This window comes from Drosophila montana, unplaced genomic scaffold (genome assembly GCF_035044405.1).
Source record: "Drosophila montana isolate Dmon_TW-CO22-7 unplaced genomic scaffold, ASM3504440v1 contig_2716_1, whole genome shotgun sequence".
Lineage (NCBI taxonomy): Eukaryota > Metazoa > Arthropoda > Insecta > Diptera > Drosophilidae > Drosophila > Drosophila montana.
This window is the reverse complement of record NW_026997587.1, coordinates 54,948-73,397: the sequence shown is the minus strand read 5'-3', so window position 1 is coordinate 73,397 and position 18,450 is coordinate 54,948. Positions and strand designations below refer to the sequence as shown.

General features: G+C 41.7%; 1 protein-coding gene across 4 annotated transcripts; it reads right to left on the bottom strand.

Annotated features, from left to right (window-relative positions):
* Positions 1 to 390: 390 nt before the first annotated feature.
* Positions 391 to 17,665, bottom strand: Usp15-31 (Ubiquitin specific protease 15/31). Of its 4 annotated transcripts, none has more exons than XM_064684303.1 (7): positions 16,645 to 17,406; positions 6,136 to 6,219; positions 4,391 to 4,606; positions 4,058 to 4,327; positions 2,186 to 4,013; positions 1,252 to 2,126; positions 391 to 1,192 (listed from the first exon to the last, which is right to left on the bottom strand). In XM_064684303.1, the coding sequence occupies exons 1-7, from the start codon at positions 17,335 to 17,337 to the stop codon at positions 1,142 to 1,144; spliced, it is 4,017 nt and encodes a 1,338-aa protein (XP_064540373.1). In that variant the 5' UTR covers positions 17,338 to 17,406; the 3' UTR covers positions 391 to 1,141. The 4 variants fall into 4 exon arrangements, with proteins under 4 accessions (XP_064540373.1, XP_064540374.1, XP_064540375.1 ...); XM_064684304.1 differs by having other exon boundaries at positions 396 to 1,192; positions 2,186 to 3,995; positions 16,645 to 17,665; XM_064684305.1 differs by lacking the exon at positions 6,136 to 6,219 and having other exon boundaries at positions 403 to 1,192; positions 16,645 to 17,665.
* Positions 17,666 to 18,450: the final 785 nt, after the last annotated feature.

Here is an 18,450-nt window from a genome sequence, read left to right as displayed (position 1 = left end):
CGCGAGAGGGATAATAGTTGATCTAGGAATATCGCTTTCTTATCGCCCAAAAGATATGTCTGTATTAGGACTTTGCATGTCATTCCATCTTTCAACTGTGTTCAAAAGTTTGCTTCATTTTTCTTTATTTTTCGTTTCCCAATGATTGGTTTTTTTTTGCAAATTTTATATCCAACAATTTCACGTTTATTCATGAATACAATGTACAATACACAATTCATCAATTAATAAACATGTTCTTAACACACAATAGTTGAATCGTTCATATATATTAATATATATATATATATATATGATGTACATAATAAAGTGTACACATTATGCAAAAAACAATGTTTCAAAGTCTTCAAACATTTGTTATCAATATATTGTTTTGGTTTAATGCTTTCCTACACATACAATATACAATACAAATGTATAACTCTTACGATCTAACATATATCAAGAAAAAAATGAAAAATATGCAGCTGTGCCTCATTTCATATTTATGTATATATATATATATAATTTGTAAATATTAAAATGCAAATACTAGACGTAGTAATTGAAATGAAAATATACACGAATACTCAGCTTGAAACTTGGTTTCGTTACAATAACTAAAGTATTTCTTCTTCTTCTGCTTCCTATATATGCCATGCACTTTCTGCGTTAAATTAGGTTTATATCCGAAAAAAAAATAATAAAATTATTGCATGAAGAGAAATCAAAATCAAATCATATTGTACTTTCATATTATGCTAAATAAATAATATTATATAAATAATGCAATGTCAATTGTTTCAAGAAAATTCTCGATTCTTCAATAAGTTAACTTAAAATGAAATTAAAAGAAAATCGACTCAACTTTTGGACTTAATGCAACTAGCCTAACTAACTGTTTATATAAATGTATATATGTATATGTATATATATAATTATATATACGAGTATGTATATATATGTTTGTAAATCGCAAATTGTTAAAGTAAACGTTGTGTATAACATCTTTTAGCTTATAATTAATTATGTATATATATATGTATATATATAACTTCATCGATCGAAATATTTGTTATAAAGTAAACTTTAGGCTTATGGCTATAGTGCGTTTGTGTGTGTGTGTGTGAGTCTGTATCCAAATCAATTAACAATATCGTCATTAATTCTTGGGCGAGACGGTAATTAACTTATGTGGCGTAACGGGCGAAATCTGGCAAAGAGTTGAGATTAGTCAAACAATCAATTAGTCAAAGGCTAGATAAGACTCACCCACAAGGAGCGACCCATGTACGTGTCGTCGTCGTCCTCGATCAAGCCGCTCGTGTGATGATGGCTCTGCTGATCTATGAACAGGAGCGTGTCCTTGCTGCATGTGTTGGCCGAGTTGCGCAGCAGCGAAGACAACGTTTCGCTGCAGTCGCGCAACTTATAATTGGAGCTGGTGGAGAAGGAGTGCCGCAGACTTAAGCTAGCCGCCGCCGCCTGTTGTTGCTGCTGTTGTTGTTGTTGCTGCTGTTGTGTGACGCTCTCGATGGCCGAGACGCTGCTGCGCGATCCGTGCCAATTGTGGTTGCAGTGGTTGTTCAGCGCATGCCGCGACAGCTGCACGTTGGAAGACAACTGCGGCGTCGCATTGCCATTGAGCAGCGCCGCGGCAGCGGAGGCGGCATTCATGTGTCCATTGAATTTGCTCTGCAGCGTCGTGGCCGCCGTCACGGAGGTGTTCAGCGAGCGTGGCGAGAGCGAGCTAACCGACGAAGCTGAACTGGACGCTGAGGAGGTGCCCGAGCTGGCCGCATGGCCATTGGTTGTGGGCTCCGCAGGCGTTGGTGCTTCGCTGGCTGGCTCAGTGGCCAGTGGCAAGATGGGCACGGATTCGCCTGCAGCCGTTGGCTCACGCTGCTGCTTTTCAGGGCAGTCTTCGTCCATGGCAAAGATTTGCGCGGCATCAGCTTCTTCCTCGGCAGCATTTACGGGTTCAGCCGTTGGCAACGGCTGTGGCGTTGGAGTTGGAGTGGATAAAGGCGCAGCGGGCTCAGCCTTTGGCTCAGCCGGAGGCGGAGCCGACTCTAACTCAGGATCTGCATCGGCAAAAGCTAATGCCTCAATGTTCAGCAGGTCGTGAGCATCTGCTGCAGCATCAACTGGAGGAGAGCACGGATTAACATGGCTTTTTCCCAAATGTAATACGAGCAGTACTTACCCTCGGGCTCCTCTTCGATTTCACAAGCAACAATGGGTATGGGAATGGGCAGAGCGACAGCTTTGGGTGCGCTTGACTTCTCGGCTGCGGCTGGAACTGGCTCCGGCGTTTCCGTGGTCGTGGTCGCAACGTCCTTCTCCTTGGCAACAGTTGCTGTGGGCGGCGCAATGCGCGACACCCAATGATCGCCCGAATTGGAACTGGAGCCGGAACACTCGGCGGCTGGATCGACGCTGCGTCGCTGATAGAAGAGCATATAGGCCTCATTGTTGATGATGTCCAGCTCGATGTCAGCCTCGGGCACTTTGCTCACGCGCTGATCGTCGAACTTGTACCATCGGCGATCGTATGGATTCTTGCAGGCTGCCGTATAGTGGCCCGTTTCCAGCGTGTCGCCCTGGTGATAGCAGACGGCGTACAGATCATAGCGCGTATCTTTGGGCTCCGCGCGGGAATTCAACGTGGAGGAGCGAGAATCGCCAGAGCGTGACTTCTTGTTTGAGTGTTCCATGGCATGCCCCAGATTGTTGCTGGCGCCGCCGTTGCACTCGCGCACGCCGCGCGCCAAATGCGGCGACATATCGAATGCGGTTAGGGGAAACTTGACCATGGTGGTCAGCTTGGCCGCCTGCGGTCCCTTGGCCTGATGCTGGCGGAAGCGCTTGAAGTGCACAACCAAAATGTCCGGCAGCGACCACAGGCCCAGCGTCTTGACCACGGGCAAATACTGCTGACAGTGCGGACAGCGCCAGGCATCCTCCGCACTGAGCGTCTCCGCTTTGGTGTAATGTTCCAGACATTGCTCCAGCGTCAGGGCGGCGGTATCGTTGGGTTTGCTGGCGCTCAGGCGCGCCACGCTCTCGTGCTCCACGACGGCATCGGCATCCGATTGGAGTTCAACGAAATGCGTCTCGGGCGCGCTCCACTCGAGCAGCAGCTTAATGTGTGTGGGTCCCGCTTCCGAGGAGAGCACCGAGAGCGCCATATCGATCATTTCGGTGAGCAGCGGATGCTCCACCTGCTCCAAATACGTATCCGGATCGGCGGAGGGATCTTGGAGGCGTATCTTAAACATATCCGTCAACGGCGTTGCATAGGAAAAGACCTCCGGCTTGAGCAGTGCGGACATCTCGCGCAGCATGCGCTTCTGTAGATCCTGGTAGCTGCAATCTCTGGGCGCCTTCATGCTAAACGGAGCACCAAAGCGCGTGCACTCGTCCTTGGCATCCGGCTCGCCCGCCCCCGCCTTCGTTCTGTGCACATTGGCCACGAGCAACAGCAGATCCGTGGAATGTGACGCAGCTGGCGCTGGCTTCTCTGCGGCATCCGCGGGCGCTGCATCCAAGGAGGCCTTTGGCGCTGGACTAACCTCGGGCACCTCGATGCAGTAGATGTTCTCCACACTGCTCAGCGTCTCCACGGGCTGAGTGTCGTAGAAAACGCGTGTGAATCCCTCCGAGCTGAGATCCACCAGCACCATGCGGTCGGGAGCGATGCCCGTCTCCTGGAGCTGCTCGCGCAGCGCAACAATGGGCGAACCGGCGGGCACACGCAAGCCCATCTTGAGCTGGCGCGGCTGCTGCTTCATAAAGACGACAGTCACAAAGATGGTCACCTGGGTGAGCTGCGGCAGCTGCACGGATATGCAGTGGAACGGATCGAAGGTATTGGACTGTTTCTGGCAGCGCGGACACGTCAACGACGAGCGAAACTGTGCCTGAAACACGGCCTGCACAAAGCTATTGTTGCAGCGTATGTGATTTGCCAGCGTCTCGGCGGCAATTATCTCATCCGAGCGTCCGTACGAGTTCTGTGTGTTGAATAAATCCTAAGATGAGCGGGTATAAGGGCATGTTATGCAATGGCACTCACCTTGATGCTCTTGTAGCGCCGCTTGCTAGCCGTATTCAGATCCTCGTGCACCTTGTCCAGCAGCCAGAAAAGAAACTCCTGCGCATCGTGCTGCGTCGAGCTGCGAAATTGGGTGCCATAGCGATCGACGACCGCCTTGAAGCTGGTGCTGTGATCGCTCTCGTTGCGGCAGGTCCACAAGGCCTTCAGCACATTGGCCAGCTGCTCGGTTAGTTCGCCCTTGGTGCCAAATTTGCGTGAGTTGATCTTGTTGCGACGCTTCAGATCCGCCTGGAAGCGAAGAGTTTATATATTTCAATTGGAAATCTTTTAATTGCTGCCTGGAGCTCTTACCTTATACTGATCCAGCACAAAGTACTCGGCCAGTATGTCCGTGTGGCTGAGGCATTGCAGCACCGCGTTCATGAAGCAGGTGTTGCCATGATTCTTTAGCCCCATAACGCCGGGCGTCTGATCGGCGGGCCATTGATAGCCACCAATGGGCGGCACGCGTTCCATGTTCCCATTCGCACTCCCATTTCCCATGCTCGCTTGGCCATGTTTATTCGCCTGTAAGATGGAAGGGGGGAAAATTATTGTAGAGTGTGCGAGGAAACTCGTTTCCAGCGGACAACATAAGCTGCATAGGGGCAACGTCTATGCTGGGACGGGGTTTCGACGGGGGGGAGAGGGGTTTTGGGGGCAATTGGGTTTCAATTTCGTTGCCAATTAAAAATTGTTTAGAGCAGCGCCAATTTGCGATAAATGAAGAAATATTTAGAGAAAAAAGAAATAGAAGCAGAAAAATCAAGTAAAAAAAAGAAAAAGCAAACAATTTGTTGGTCCGCTCGTAGCTTATCTCAACTTGGACACAGTTTCTGCAGCGAAGCGCTGTGCTAATATTTAATATGCGAATTATAGGCGATAATGCTAGATAAATATAGGTACAGATATCTACTTTGTAACTGCGCTAATAACAGAGCAAACAAACAGAACTGAATGCAAATTAGTTCGCGATTTGCTGCGCCAATAACAATACAGGGTATTTTTAATTTGTTTATCAATAGTTAATGATATAGTTGGGTAAATACATTTAAAAGCAGTTTTAAAGTAAGCTAAGATTGATAAAATAAGCTGAACTGAATTAAGGTCAAACTTTTCTAACTTTAAAGAAAAACACCTAAAAGAGTTTAAGAAGTAAATGAGCTGTGCATGTTGAGGCATGATAAGGGTAAAAGGGTGGATGCTGGTTCGAGTCTCAGGCTAGATTATAGCTATTTATACTTGAGCTATGCCATGCAATAAAATTAAGCGAATGAAGAAAATTAGAAGAAAAACAAACTCGAATTGCCACTATCTGCTGAATATACAAATCTAGTAAATAAAAAGTGCATTTGTGAGTATGTAAATGGAGCATTAAGGGGCGCACGTGCGGTTTAAATGGGGAGAGGTAGCGGGGAGGGGGGAGGGCAGGTCGAACGGATTTACGATATTATAAACACGCTTGGGTCTTGGGTGGACTTAATGCAATTTCGTGTTGCACTGAAAATTGAAATGAATTATTATGAAATTGCAAGAAAAACAAAAAAAAACAAGGCAAACGGTCAAAGGTTATGTGTCGACTCTGAGGTCAATGCTAAGTGCTCTAAATGTGTGTGTGTGTGTGTGCGAGTTGGCAAACGCAGCCAAAATCAGTTCGAGTTGAAGCAAATAGAGTGTGAGCCATAACTTATGGAGGGCAAACATTTAAAGCTTATAACGTCATGATGGTTCAGTCAATGGAACAAGAAAGAAAAAAAACCCAAAAGAAGCGCTTAGCAAAATCAAAAGCCGGTTTTTTTTTTTTTGAAGAAGTTAAAACCCACGCAAGACTCTAGGCCAAAGAAATCAAAATAGATAAACAAGAAAAGAGTGCAAAAAAAGGAAGGAGAGGGAAAAAAAAACTGGTGCCAATAAAACTAGACACAATTGGCCAGGCTAAAAAGCAAGCGGGCCAAGAGCTGGCGTGGGTTGGTTAGCACTTGGTGATTGGGAGATCTTGGATCTTGGAGCATGACAGGATTTCGGGGTAACGACACGAAGGGCAAGTCAGCTCATACCTCTTTTCGTCGCCAGCATCCGGTGTAGAATGGCACAATTTCAATAAAAGTTGTGCGATGTTGCGCAGTGTTGTTCTCGGGCGACTGTGCGTCGGTTGCCAGATACAATTAAAGATAAAGATAGATGGTTGCAGCCAGATAAAAAAGATTAGAGCAAAGGAGAAAGGACCATAAGTTAAAAGCGTAAGTTGTTAAGCTCATAGTTAAACTTAAATAGCCTCAATATATAATCAACTTTGTTGCAGCAGCAGTCGGCGGAAAGTTTTTTGTGGGGCTGGGTTTGGGCTGGGTTTTATGTCAGGCCATAAATTAAGGATTGCATGGGAAAAAAGTATTGAATATATTGCAGATTCTATTATTTATATGATGTTGCTTATTTTAAGTTATAGTAAGGTAAAGTGAAGAGTTTGTCTTGAGAGCGAAGAAATGTGGAGGATTAAGCTCCAGCTAGAAACAGGCGGAGGACTTGCTCAGTTCAGTCCAAAATAGACCCAACTCTTCATAATGCACATTAATCTGCCAATTACAAATTTTAATACAAAGATTAAGAGCTTTTCCTTTCCTTCTCCTCATACTAAAGACATGCGAACATAACGTGCATAACCGAATATAAAAGTACATAAAGTTTGGTAGAGTATCGTGTAGTCGTGAGCTTGTCTTAATCTCGTCTTGATTTCTGCAATAATTTCACTAAATAGCCTAAACAAAAGTGTCACATACACTGCCCAGCTAGGTTGAGCAACCATAATCTGCCAATTAATCAAGAAATTCAAAAGTCAAGAGTTTTTCTTTACTTTCTCTTCATATTAAAGTCGTACATTTCCCTTTAACTCGAATATAAAATTATGGTAGAGTATCGGCTAGTCGTTAGCTTTATCTCGTCTTCATTTCTGCAATAATTGCACTAAATCTCATTAAACATAAGTGTCACATACACTACTCAACCGGGTTGAGCAACATTTATCTGACAATCAATTCGGGAAATGAAAATTTAGGAGATTTTTCCTTTTCTACTCTTTATATTAAAGTCGTACATTTTCCTTTAGCTCGAATATAAAAGTATATAAAGTATGGTAGAGTATCGGCTAGTCGTTAGCATTATCTCGTCTTCGTTTTTGCAATAATTTCACTTCATAGCACTAAACATAAGTGTCACATACACTACTCAACCGGGTTGAGCAACGTCATTAGCGATTTATTGTTAACTCTTGCCGAGTGCATGTGACACCAATTCCAATGCCAAACCCAATCCCAATCCCAGTCCCAATCCTAAGGCACACTCTGAACTATTCGCATTGTTTGTGAATTGTGAATGTCGGTGAATGCTGTCCAAACCAACCACCCACCCCCCCACCCCTTGGCCCACGCTACATGAATACATTCATGAGTGTGTCAGCAACAAGTTATTGGCGCTTTTGTTGTTGTTTTTCCTGTTGTTGTTGTTATTTTATTTTAGAGCGAACCCGGCATCCGTTGTTTTTATCTCAATTGACATTGCGCTGGCATTGGAACGTACTGCATTCGACAAATGGACAAATGGCATTGAGTGCAACCCCCAATCCCCTCCACCCTCCTCCACCGTCTCCTGGCTAGAAAGAGGTCACATAAAGATATCCTAGCTGACAGCTCGGAGAGATTTTAGTTGCAAATTGTTATATTGTTTTCCAACTGAATGAAGGTCAGTTAATATATTTAGATATACATATATACAACATTTGTATACCCTTTAAAAGTGTCGGGATGAAGGTCAGTTTATATATAGATATATATACAAAAAGTGTGGGAAAATGTTTTAGTTTAAGTTGAGAAGGCAACTTGACAAGATATTTAATTAGTTTATATTCATGAACAGAAACAACGAATAGCTCTAGCTTTATGCGACGTCTGGATTAGGCTCTGAGTTCTCAGTTATTAAAAAGAGTTAGAGAGGGGGAAATATTATATATACATCCATATAATTTCACATCTTTGCTAACTCTCACAGTTTCTCCTTTAACCTCGTATAAGTTTTTATGAATCCCTGTCTACTTTATAGACCTCAAGTACCTCCCCAATCAAGCATTAGATCATTCTTTTTCGTTACATAAATCGAGCGATTTTGTTCGCAGCTGCAGCTAAGATTTCCCCAGGTCAATTATTACGCATTTATTCGATTAGATGTTTGGACTTGAGGCCTGAATTTAAGCCGAAAAGCAGCTTAGTCAATTAAACAAAGCCCAATTAAAAGCAAATGCTATAAGCCGAGCTAAGACACAGCTTAAAGACGGACGAGACGAGACGAGAAGAGAAGAGGCAAGGGGAGACATTAAATTTGCCCAGTTGTCCGAATCAAAGGCATTTCAAACGCACAAATGTCCGACGACGACGAGCCTCAATAAGTAAATTGAGTGGAATTTGCTTTAACGCATGTTCAGTTATATATGTATATATATATATGTATATATATTCGCTAGTGACCTAATCGCTGTGGCCAGCGTCAGACAAAATGTAAAGCATTTCTCGCACAGCTGGAGACGGCGACGGCGACGTCGTCGTCGTCGTCTGTTTCCACTGGTCGCGTTCTGGCATTGCGCATACGCCGCATTAGCCGGCCAGCGAAACCGGTACGGCAATATATATCTTAATACATATTCATATATCTATATCTATATACGTCTAGGCATACTCGTAAGTTTTGAGCGCACAACTAACAAATTGCTGTAAAATAATAACAAGAATTGTTGTTTAGAGCTAAGTATTTTTATAGGGTCAATGAACTGCAGTTAGTTTTAATTAACAACAAGTTTTACAAAAAATTCATTAATAACAATTTATAAAGCCACTTAATCGACTGTTCTTTCGAGTATAAAACAACTGCGACACTTGCAATCGGAATCGAGTGAAAGGGCTTTAAACTGGGCGTAGATATAATCAAACATTAGGGGTATTCCTGCTTTTAATTTGATATATTACAAAGCTGACAAAGAAACTATCTTTCAAGGTAACTCAATCTAATTTTTGTTAATTGCAATCAGAATCAAGTGAAAGTAAGCAAATGCATTCAAATGGCTTTAAAGTGGAAGTAGATATAATCAAATATTAGGGGTATTCCTGTTTTTATTTGATACATTAAAAAGCTGTTAAAGAAACTATCTTTCAAGGCAACTCAATCTAATATCTAGCTATTTTATAGTCAAATATAATTATTTATTTATTTTGTTGCCTGGCTCGAGGTCCGACATAATTATATAATTATCTATTATATTTTTGCAAGTGTATTTAAACTTCGCCTGTCTGCTCTTAACACATTTATCTAATTTTTTATTTATTTATTTTTTATTTTTGTTCATTGCAATCAGAATCAAGTGAAAGTTTGCAAATGCATTCACGGGGCTTTAAACTGGGCGTAGATATAATCAAATATTAGGGGTATTCCTGTTTTAATTTGATATCTGACAAAGCTGTTAAAGAAACTCAATCTGTTAAAGCTATTTAATAGTCAAATATAATTATCTATTTATTTTGTTGCCTGGCTCGAGGTCCAACATAATTATATAATTATCTATTATATTTTTGCAAGTGTATTTAATCTTCGGCTGTCTAATTTTTTATTTATTTATTTTTTATTTTTGTTATTGCAATCAGAAGCAAGTGAAAGTTTGCAAATGTACTCAAAGGGCTTTAAACTTTAATCAAATATTAGGGGTATTCCTGCTTTTGAAACCTGTTTAAGAAAATATCTTTCAAGGTAAATCAATCTGTTAAAGCTTTTTATTAACAATATAATTATGTTATCGAGGTGCGACATAATTATATAATTATCTATTATATTTTTACAAGTGTATTTAATCTTCGGCTGTCTGCTCTTAACACATTTATCTAGTTTTTTATTTACTTATTTATTTCTTTATTTGTTTTTTATATTTTTGTTAATTGAGCTGGCCAGTCTTAGAAGTCGTCGACGACGTCGTCGTCTGCGTTGTCTGCGCCGTTGTCGCCACTTGTCTCAATTTACTGTGGCAATTTTATCATCATTATTATTTATAAATTTAGCGCATTTATCTTTTGTTTTTGCATGCGCTTTTGTTTTGTTTATTTTTATATTTATATTTAAACTGAAAATACGAGCTGAGTTTCAAGTAACAACTGGCTGAGATATACTTATATACAAATTTCGATATATCTACATATAAACATTAACTTATCTTTCGGGCTTTGGGTTTTGTGAATACAATTGATTTGGTTTATTTGGTTATTTATTCGAATCATTCGATTTGTTTGCTCATTGTGCCTCGAAGGGGTTGTCGTGGTTGGAGAAGGGGAGAGACACAGGTGTTGTAGGTATTTTTCTAAAAATTCCATTGGCCAAATTGTTTATGCGCTAAAAACTGTGTCTCGATAAGGCCTCGCAGGCATCGATTACTTATCTGTCTAAAAGTAATCGAGTACTATGACTATTTTTGTTGTTGTTGTTTTTCTTACATAACTGCAAGTGGCACTTGCAGCAATTGTTGCTCTTGTTGTTGTTGCTGTTGTTGTTACGCTTACGTTTTATTAAATAATTGTAAATAATTGAAGATAATTGACATCGTCGTCGTCGTCGTCTTTGTTGTTGTTGTTGTGATTATTTGATGCCGACTGGAAAGCCAGCATGAATGAAATAACAGCTTAGCTGAAACTAGGCTTGGCCCAGAGAGCCACAAAGTCGTCTGTCCTACCGGTTCGTCAACTTTGTTTTGGAATTTATAAATTAAATACGTATACGTAATCATGTTTGATTCATATACCTACATTTACATATATATATATATATAGCTGTTGATATTTGTATGTTCATGATGAATTACATAGTTTGATTATTACGAATCACTTTTGTTGGGCTCGAGTTGCTTTAACGTCATATGCTTAACGCGTCATCCCATATCAGCATTTTATTAATAGAAACTAGCTGAAAATATCTAAGCAAGAATAGCTCAACTAGCAGTTACCCTAGAGGTATATATATTCGATTCGGCAATGAGAAACTTTAGCTATTACAATTCTCAATAGAAATTTAATAAAGTAGAGTATAAAAGCTCACACATACCAAATTTTAGGCCTCTAGCTCGCACAGGCTCTGAGTTATCTGTGGTATGTTGTAGCTGATAAGCCCGGACATGCATTTGCATAACTTTCTAATACCCTTTTATCTGGCTTACTTGTGTACAGGGTATATTACTAATTGTGCCAGGCTGAGGTGCTAAGTGGAAAGGTGCTCACGTGACAAAACGAATTCGTCATTGAAATTGATTGTTAATTAATTTTCGTGTTTTTATATGGGTACCGTTTAAATGTTTGATTATTTCTCTGATTTAGCGATTAATATGTGGCAAATGGAGGCAAAGTATTTGAACGTCTGATTGTTGTCTCTTCGTAATCAATATAAAGCTCTACTCTGTTTCTGGCTAATGCAATTAGCTGTACAACTTGATGTATGAACGTTTCCAATTCCAATTCCAATTCAATTGAATCGAATCATGCAATCGAACAAATACACTTGACACCTTAAGACATTTGATGAATGCTTTTGCCAGCGTATTTAACACTTGACAAATGTTTTGATCAGCCGATCTTTGCAATAAATACATAGATTGAATGCCTTGCTGTTTTTGCCACTGGCCTGGGCCTGGTTATGTAAAAGGGGGCGCGCTAGCGTCACACGTGGCCGACACGCCCACATTTTTGTTTGGCTAGAATATAGATATACAGCCAAGGTTCCACAATCAGCACCTTGAATGTAGTCAGTGTGAATTGTTTATCAGTGGGGCGATACGCAAAACGAATGTGAGTAGTCGTGTGTGAGTATTCGTTAGCCAGCTATTTATTCAGTTCCGTTCAGCTATGTTCTCTGACTTGTCATACGATATCACAAGGACAAACGGTCCAGTTTTTAGCTGGGCTAATTTGCACTTTTTATTTGCTTATCAAACACTCTCGACTGCATAACTTATGACTGCGTTACGTGGACAATTTTGATTACAGCTAGAAGTACTCATATATATATACATATATGTATAATCACAGTATCTAGGCGCTATAATGGGCGTTGCGAGTTTAAATTTATGTGTGCAATTCGGCTGAAGAGAAGTAAATTTTTGCTTTTGACGTCAGGCATAAAGCAATCACGCCTTAATTATGTCTGCGATATATACATATATATATATATATATGTATGTATGTCTATAGCTCTTTAGACACATGTATGCTCGGGCATTAACCATTATAGCCGCAGTATCGCAGTCAAGTGCTTTTATTTCAGCCTATTTTCGTAATTTGTTTCTCAGAGACTGGGCGCTATTTTAGTAAAATGACCTTTGATTGTAATTTTGGGCATATACTGCTTATAAAGACATATAAGCCGAGAGTTGAGGGTTAAATTTGTATATTATTAAGACATAAAAACAGTTAAATGTTAAACTGAACGCAATACTAACGGTATCGAGTGTCAGAGTGATAAATACCGTATGAAGTCGAAAGCTGAATGCTGTGAAAGTTCAGCTTGAAAAGCTGAATGCTCTAAAATTTCCATTGTTTAAGATGCTCTCGTTATGCTGATTGATTGTGATAGAACATGTGTATAGTATATTCAAAAGCTGAATGCTATATAAGCTCAGCTTACAATATTCCTATTGCTATCACGCGCGACTATTATGCGCAATTGAATAAAATCTAAATTAATCTCTGAGCAAAACTAATTTAAATCAGTTTAGCCACAGACTGCGGCTGGTCTAGTAAGCTGATAGCGCACTTATAAATAGATTAGTTGTATACATAAGTGAATTCAACTTTTGATGCTGATTACCTAACTCGGCTTAGCAACACTGAAAATGACAATTACAGCCAGACGCAACACTGATTAATGGTTTAAGTGAATGAACTGCGGCTGCTGATCTAAGTTTTTTTTTTTTTGTTCAGCTGTATAAAAAAACTAGCTTAACGCTTAGTTGAGCTTAATTGTTGCTATTTTGCCGTTAATGCTGCAAGGCAACTATTTTTACATTTGTTTATGAAAATATGCTGCTACAAAAATACACACACCAAATGGACGCAGAGATATACTAGAATATATAAAGGGGGAAAAAAAAAACACCCATTCTGAAAAACATTTTCAATTAGTTTGATCTCAATTGATTTTACCTTGAAAGCAAATTCAGAAGAGCAACAGAGAGAGAGAGAGAGCGGGAGAGAGAGCCTGAGAGAGAGAACTGAAAACGTGCGCACGGCGGTAAAACCAACAACAGACAATAATAATTCGCACAGTTTTTTGTTGTACAACTGCAGCAACAACAACAGCAGCAAGAAGAAGCGCAAAAGTTACGTGCTAGCTTTTGCCTGGCGGAAATACGCGAAACTCACACACACACACAAACACACGCGCGCGCTCACTACGGCACTTGAATATCATAGAAAATCAGCAAAAGCAGCGGCGCGCACACACACACACACTTACACACACACACACACAGCAGGCACACGCTGTTACGTACTAATCTCGGCCATCAACAAGTGCAGCAACAACAACAACAACATTTGCTACTGTACAACAACCACAATACTCTATAGTATTCCACGTCTAACATTGGCTGGCCGAAAGCTTACGGAAATGGCTTGCAAATGACACCCAACAACGCCCCGCAGCCCCTCCCTGCTGCCTGCCCGCCTGTGTTTAGCCAAACAGCCATACAAGAGAATCACGTGTTGTTATTAGAGCTGGGCGCGTGTCGCATTTGCGTTGTCGTGACACGAGCACGCACGTTGCTTTTAAAAGGGAAATTCAAAGTAAATTAAACAGAGTAATTTAAGTAAAGAAAAAATACCTTTATTTAAGACTTTGTGTGGCAGCAGTTGCACACGCAACCATCTCTGGCCGTTATTGCACGGCGTGTGATATTCATGTCGCACGTTTCACTATTGAGTGTCATTTTTTGTTTGACTTGAATGCCGTCTAGCGTCCCACCGAGCACCCCCCCCCCCCCCGCTTCCGCCTAGCCTTTAGGCATTTTGTTGCCGTTTGTCGTTAGTGCGAAATAAATATATATATTTTTTGGCATGCAATTTTTGCACAATGCGACGACGACGACGACGACGTCGGCCCACGCGCAATGCACCAATTGGCATTTTAATAAGCCAAATTGAGTTGTTATTGTTGTTGTTGTTGTTGTTGCTTTTATATCAGGTTATTCGCATTGCATTGCACTTGCTTTGGCTGGGGCTATTTGAATAAAATCAATGCGAGATGCTTGCAGCGTGAATCATAAATCAGCTAGCGGGGCTCACAGCTGGAGTGTGAGGTAATCACCACAATAAAAACAACAGCAACAACATTAGCAGCAGCAGCAGCAGCAATTGTGGCAACAGCATCAACAATGGGCAATTGCCTCACCGCAGCAAGAGTCAGCAGAGTGGCAGCTGGTGAAAGGTGGCACAGCCGAAACTTGGCTAATGACATAAGGCCTTCACTTGGTCAGCTGGCTTAAATGTAGAGTACAGCAAACTGAGTACAGTGAAAGCTCCGCTAACGGACAGCTGCCTCAAGAGTTTCCTGCCATTGTAATCCCTTTAAAGCAAAGATCTGTCTTTTTGGTTCGCTCTAGAGAGCTTTCACTGTAGTTGTTTATGTGTACATCAATTTAATATACATATATATATTTCATTGAAGTTGCCTCCAATTCAATTCGTTTCGTGCATTTGAAATTGTGTGTTTTCGTGCTAACGTTTAGGAATTCGAGGCGCGTAAAAGGTCATCAGCGGCAGTCTAAGGTCTTGCCCTCTACAATTAATCAACGAGCTTATTACAACGGCAACAAATTCATATATGTGCCACACACACACACACATACGTTTACGTATTTACATTTTTAGATCAAATGTGAATTCAGGGTGCGCTCGTTGTGAGTGTAAACAACTGTCGCCCTGCACTTGCCTTTCAGGCTTTTATTTGTGCCTCTGTCTTCCAGACAGAGAAGCGTGGCACACATTTGTCAATCTGCCGCGAGGAGTTGTCTCTCGTGTCTCAGGACTGGAGTCCATTGTCTGTGGCCCCCACTGGGGGGCAACTGGCAGCTGCGGCTACGCTCCAACAGCGCACGAACTCAAACTTTTGTCTCCGGCTGCTTTGTTGTTATTGTGCTAGTTTTATATGCTGCTGCTGTGTTGTTGCTGTTCTTGTTTATTGTTATTATTATATAGCGCCAGCCGCGGCAACAAATGTTGCCAACATTTACACAAATTGTTTGAACAATTGTTGGACAAAAAAAAAAAAAAAATAAATACAAAACAATAGCAGACGCTGGCCCAACGCCCACACAGCACCTGCAACAAATTTAGGGTCTCTCAGCTAAATAAATTATAAAAATAAAAATAATAATGAGACAGCAATTGTTTAAAAATAACATTAATTTCCATGCGCTGTCCGCATGGTAATTATTCTGTAAATTCTATAAAAAATAAGTAAACATTGGCAGGTCGCACACTAGATACTCTCTCTCAAATTATTTATCGCAACTGTTAAAAAGTTATCAAAGCGACATTAAAACAGTTGCAAAAACTACATATACATATATACATACATATACATATATATACATATGTGTACAAAACTTAAGTTCGAGTGTTTTTAGCCTAACGGTACCTGACCTACATGCAAACATACATGTCTGTAACATTACATTACTATGTAAATTACATATTTCACATTCCGCATAACATAGTTAAGATACACTCACTTGCGCTCTCTCTCCTTTCTCTCTGCCAGGTCGGGCTGTACACACAACATGCCTTATTCGGACTTTTGAAGGCGTATTGTGAAAGAAAGCAACACGCCGAATAAGACTACATTTAAATACACAGCGATACGTTGTCTGTTATCAACACACGCATTTCGCTATGACTCAGCAGACGGCACAACAATAACAACGGCCGAACGAAACATGGAAACGTGGCAAATGCCGATTTGGCCAGCGTATGGCGGGCCCAGTGGGTGGGCAAACAACAAGAACAATTGGCACGCAATGCAGGACACACATGTGTAAATATACTTATTTTATATGTATATGTATATATGCGTGTCAAACTATTTGAATGTATTGTTAAAAAACAAGACGGCAGCAAAGTGCAAGCGAGAGACAAAGGCGGCAAAGCAGAGCAAAACAAAGGCAACGATAACGCCGACACCAAACGATGTTTTTATAAATACACACACACACACAGAAGCACAGCAGCACTCGTTAGGACTGCGCTGCTTATCGGAGGGGAGTTTGATGCTGCTTTTGAACAAAGAAAGCGAAAATATGTACACACTTGTATACAAAGAAGTAGTTGACAGTAGTGCAAGCTAGAGATGGGTGCGTGTTGGTAATTGTCTAATACGACACGTTCAAAAATCAAAGCGGAGCGTCGTGCGTGCTCGTGACACGACACGCGCCCAACTCTAGACAATTGTATATTTATACATGTATGCATATTTACAGTTAACGTTATTCTAGTGCTTACCCCAACATTCACCGTTGCGCTTAAATGCTGCGCGATGCGATTGAGAAATTTCCTGAAGGAAGAGCGACGCATCACACGTGCTTGTTGCCCGCTCGCACGTTTGTTGTTGTTGTTGCCGCTGCTGCTGTTGTTGTCGTTATTGGTGACTGCAATGGTCGCCGCCCCATTTGGCTTGTCCTTGCCGATGGGCGCGTCAGAGGCCGCCTCGTAGCTGCTGAGCGATACAATGCTGCCGCTGCGTCCGCGACCGCCGCTCACACAGGACGAAATTGCCGTGCTGCTGGCGCTGCCGACGTTAACGCTGCTGCCATCGGCAGCTGTGCCGGCTGTGGCAGCGATCGTCTTGAATTTGCGCGACCAGCGAAACGGATTGCGTGGCATGGAGAAGGCGCGTCGTATCTTTTTGGCGGCATTTGTGGCCATCGTGGAAGCCTGGGCGGCAGGAATGATTAGCACTTGCGTCGGCGCTGCGGTATGTGTGGGCAGCGTTTGTGACTTTAGCTCCGTTGTTGTTTGCGTTGGTGTTGTTGCGCTTGCTGCTGCCTCTGCCTCTGCTTCTGCTGCTCTTGCTGCTGTTGTTGTTGTTGTGGCTGTAGCGTTGGCGTTGGCGTTGCTGTGGGTGGCGGCCGCTTCTGCCGCTGGCGCTGCGGCGGCGGCGGCAGCGTCGTCGTTTTGTTGCACTTTCGTTCCCATTCTCGTTTTTCCACAATTCGTCACATAAATTAATTGCCCTGTTGGTTATTTATTGAATCACGTTTGCGGCTATAAGAAATTGACTTTTAGCATTAGATTTCACTTTTTTTTTAGCGCACTTTATTTCCCGATATTTTTTCGTTGGCTTCGCTTGCTTGTCTGCACTGCGTTCTGTACAAACAATACGCGCGCGTTTGCAATAAACTAAACTGTAAGCGCTAGCCGAATATTTTCCCTGTATATACCGCTTATTTCTGAGCTTTGATTGAATTTTTTCGCAGAAAAATGAAGAAGTGTGCTATCCGCGTCCAACCCGTTCCAATGTTTTTTCCCGAATATAAATGTTAGTGTGAATGCGATGTTAAGCTAGTGTTAAATTGCTGTTTCCCTCAAAGGGCACTGTTAACTATCGTTGGCAGCCGTCTATCGGTTCTTTTTCAGTGCGACCATGAACATATTCGATATGCAACCCAGCACATGCTATGGTCACACTTTGACATTGAAAAAGGTGTGGCCGCTTATAGTGCTGCCATATTGCTCGCAGCAGTGGCAACGCAAGCTGCTTGACGCGCGAAAGCTAAGTGCTATGAATCGCTATGAATAATGTACTAAAATTTTGAGAAGTCTTACGTTATGTCTGGCGGGTCACGTAGTACTGGCAAGTACGTTGTTACGTTATGTTTTTTTTTATAAAGAGCGTCGAATGCACATAAATACAACTTATTTGTATGTATTCTAAAATATGTGTTTATATGCTTGCATTTATGTGTATATATATGTTTTTCTAATGGTATACATATTGTTTGCAAAAGATACTCTCTTAAAACGTTATCTTTGACCGACCATTAACCCTCGTCGTTCAAGCAATGCAATTTACGGTTATTACAGCCGCAGCTCAGCTGCAGTAAATGAAAACTTTTTAGTATTCATGGTTTTAGCATTAACGACTTCAATTATGGCAGCATTTTATTTCATTTTACTTTATTAGTTCTTAGCAGCGGCGGCGACGTCGACAGCGACGCAGCAGTAGCAACAGCGCCAGCGGCAGCACAGGGCGTGTCTGCTGACAAAATGGAGCAATGGCTCCAAAAGCCCAAACAGCCAATCAGCGCG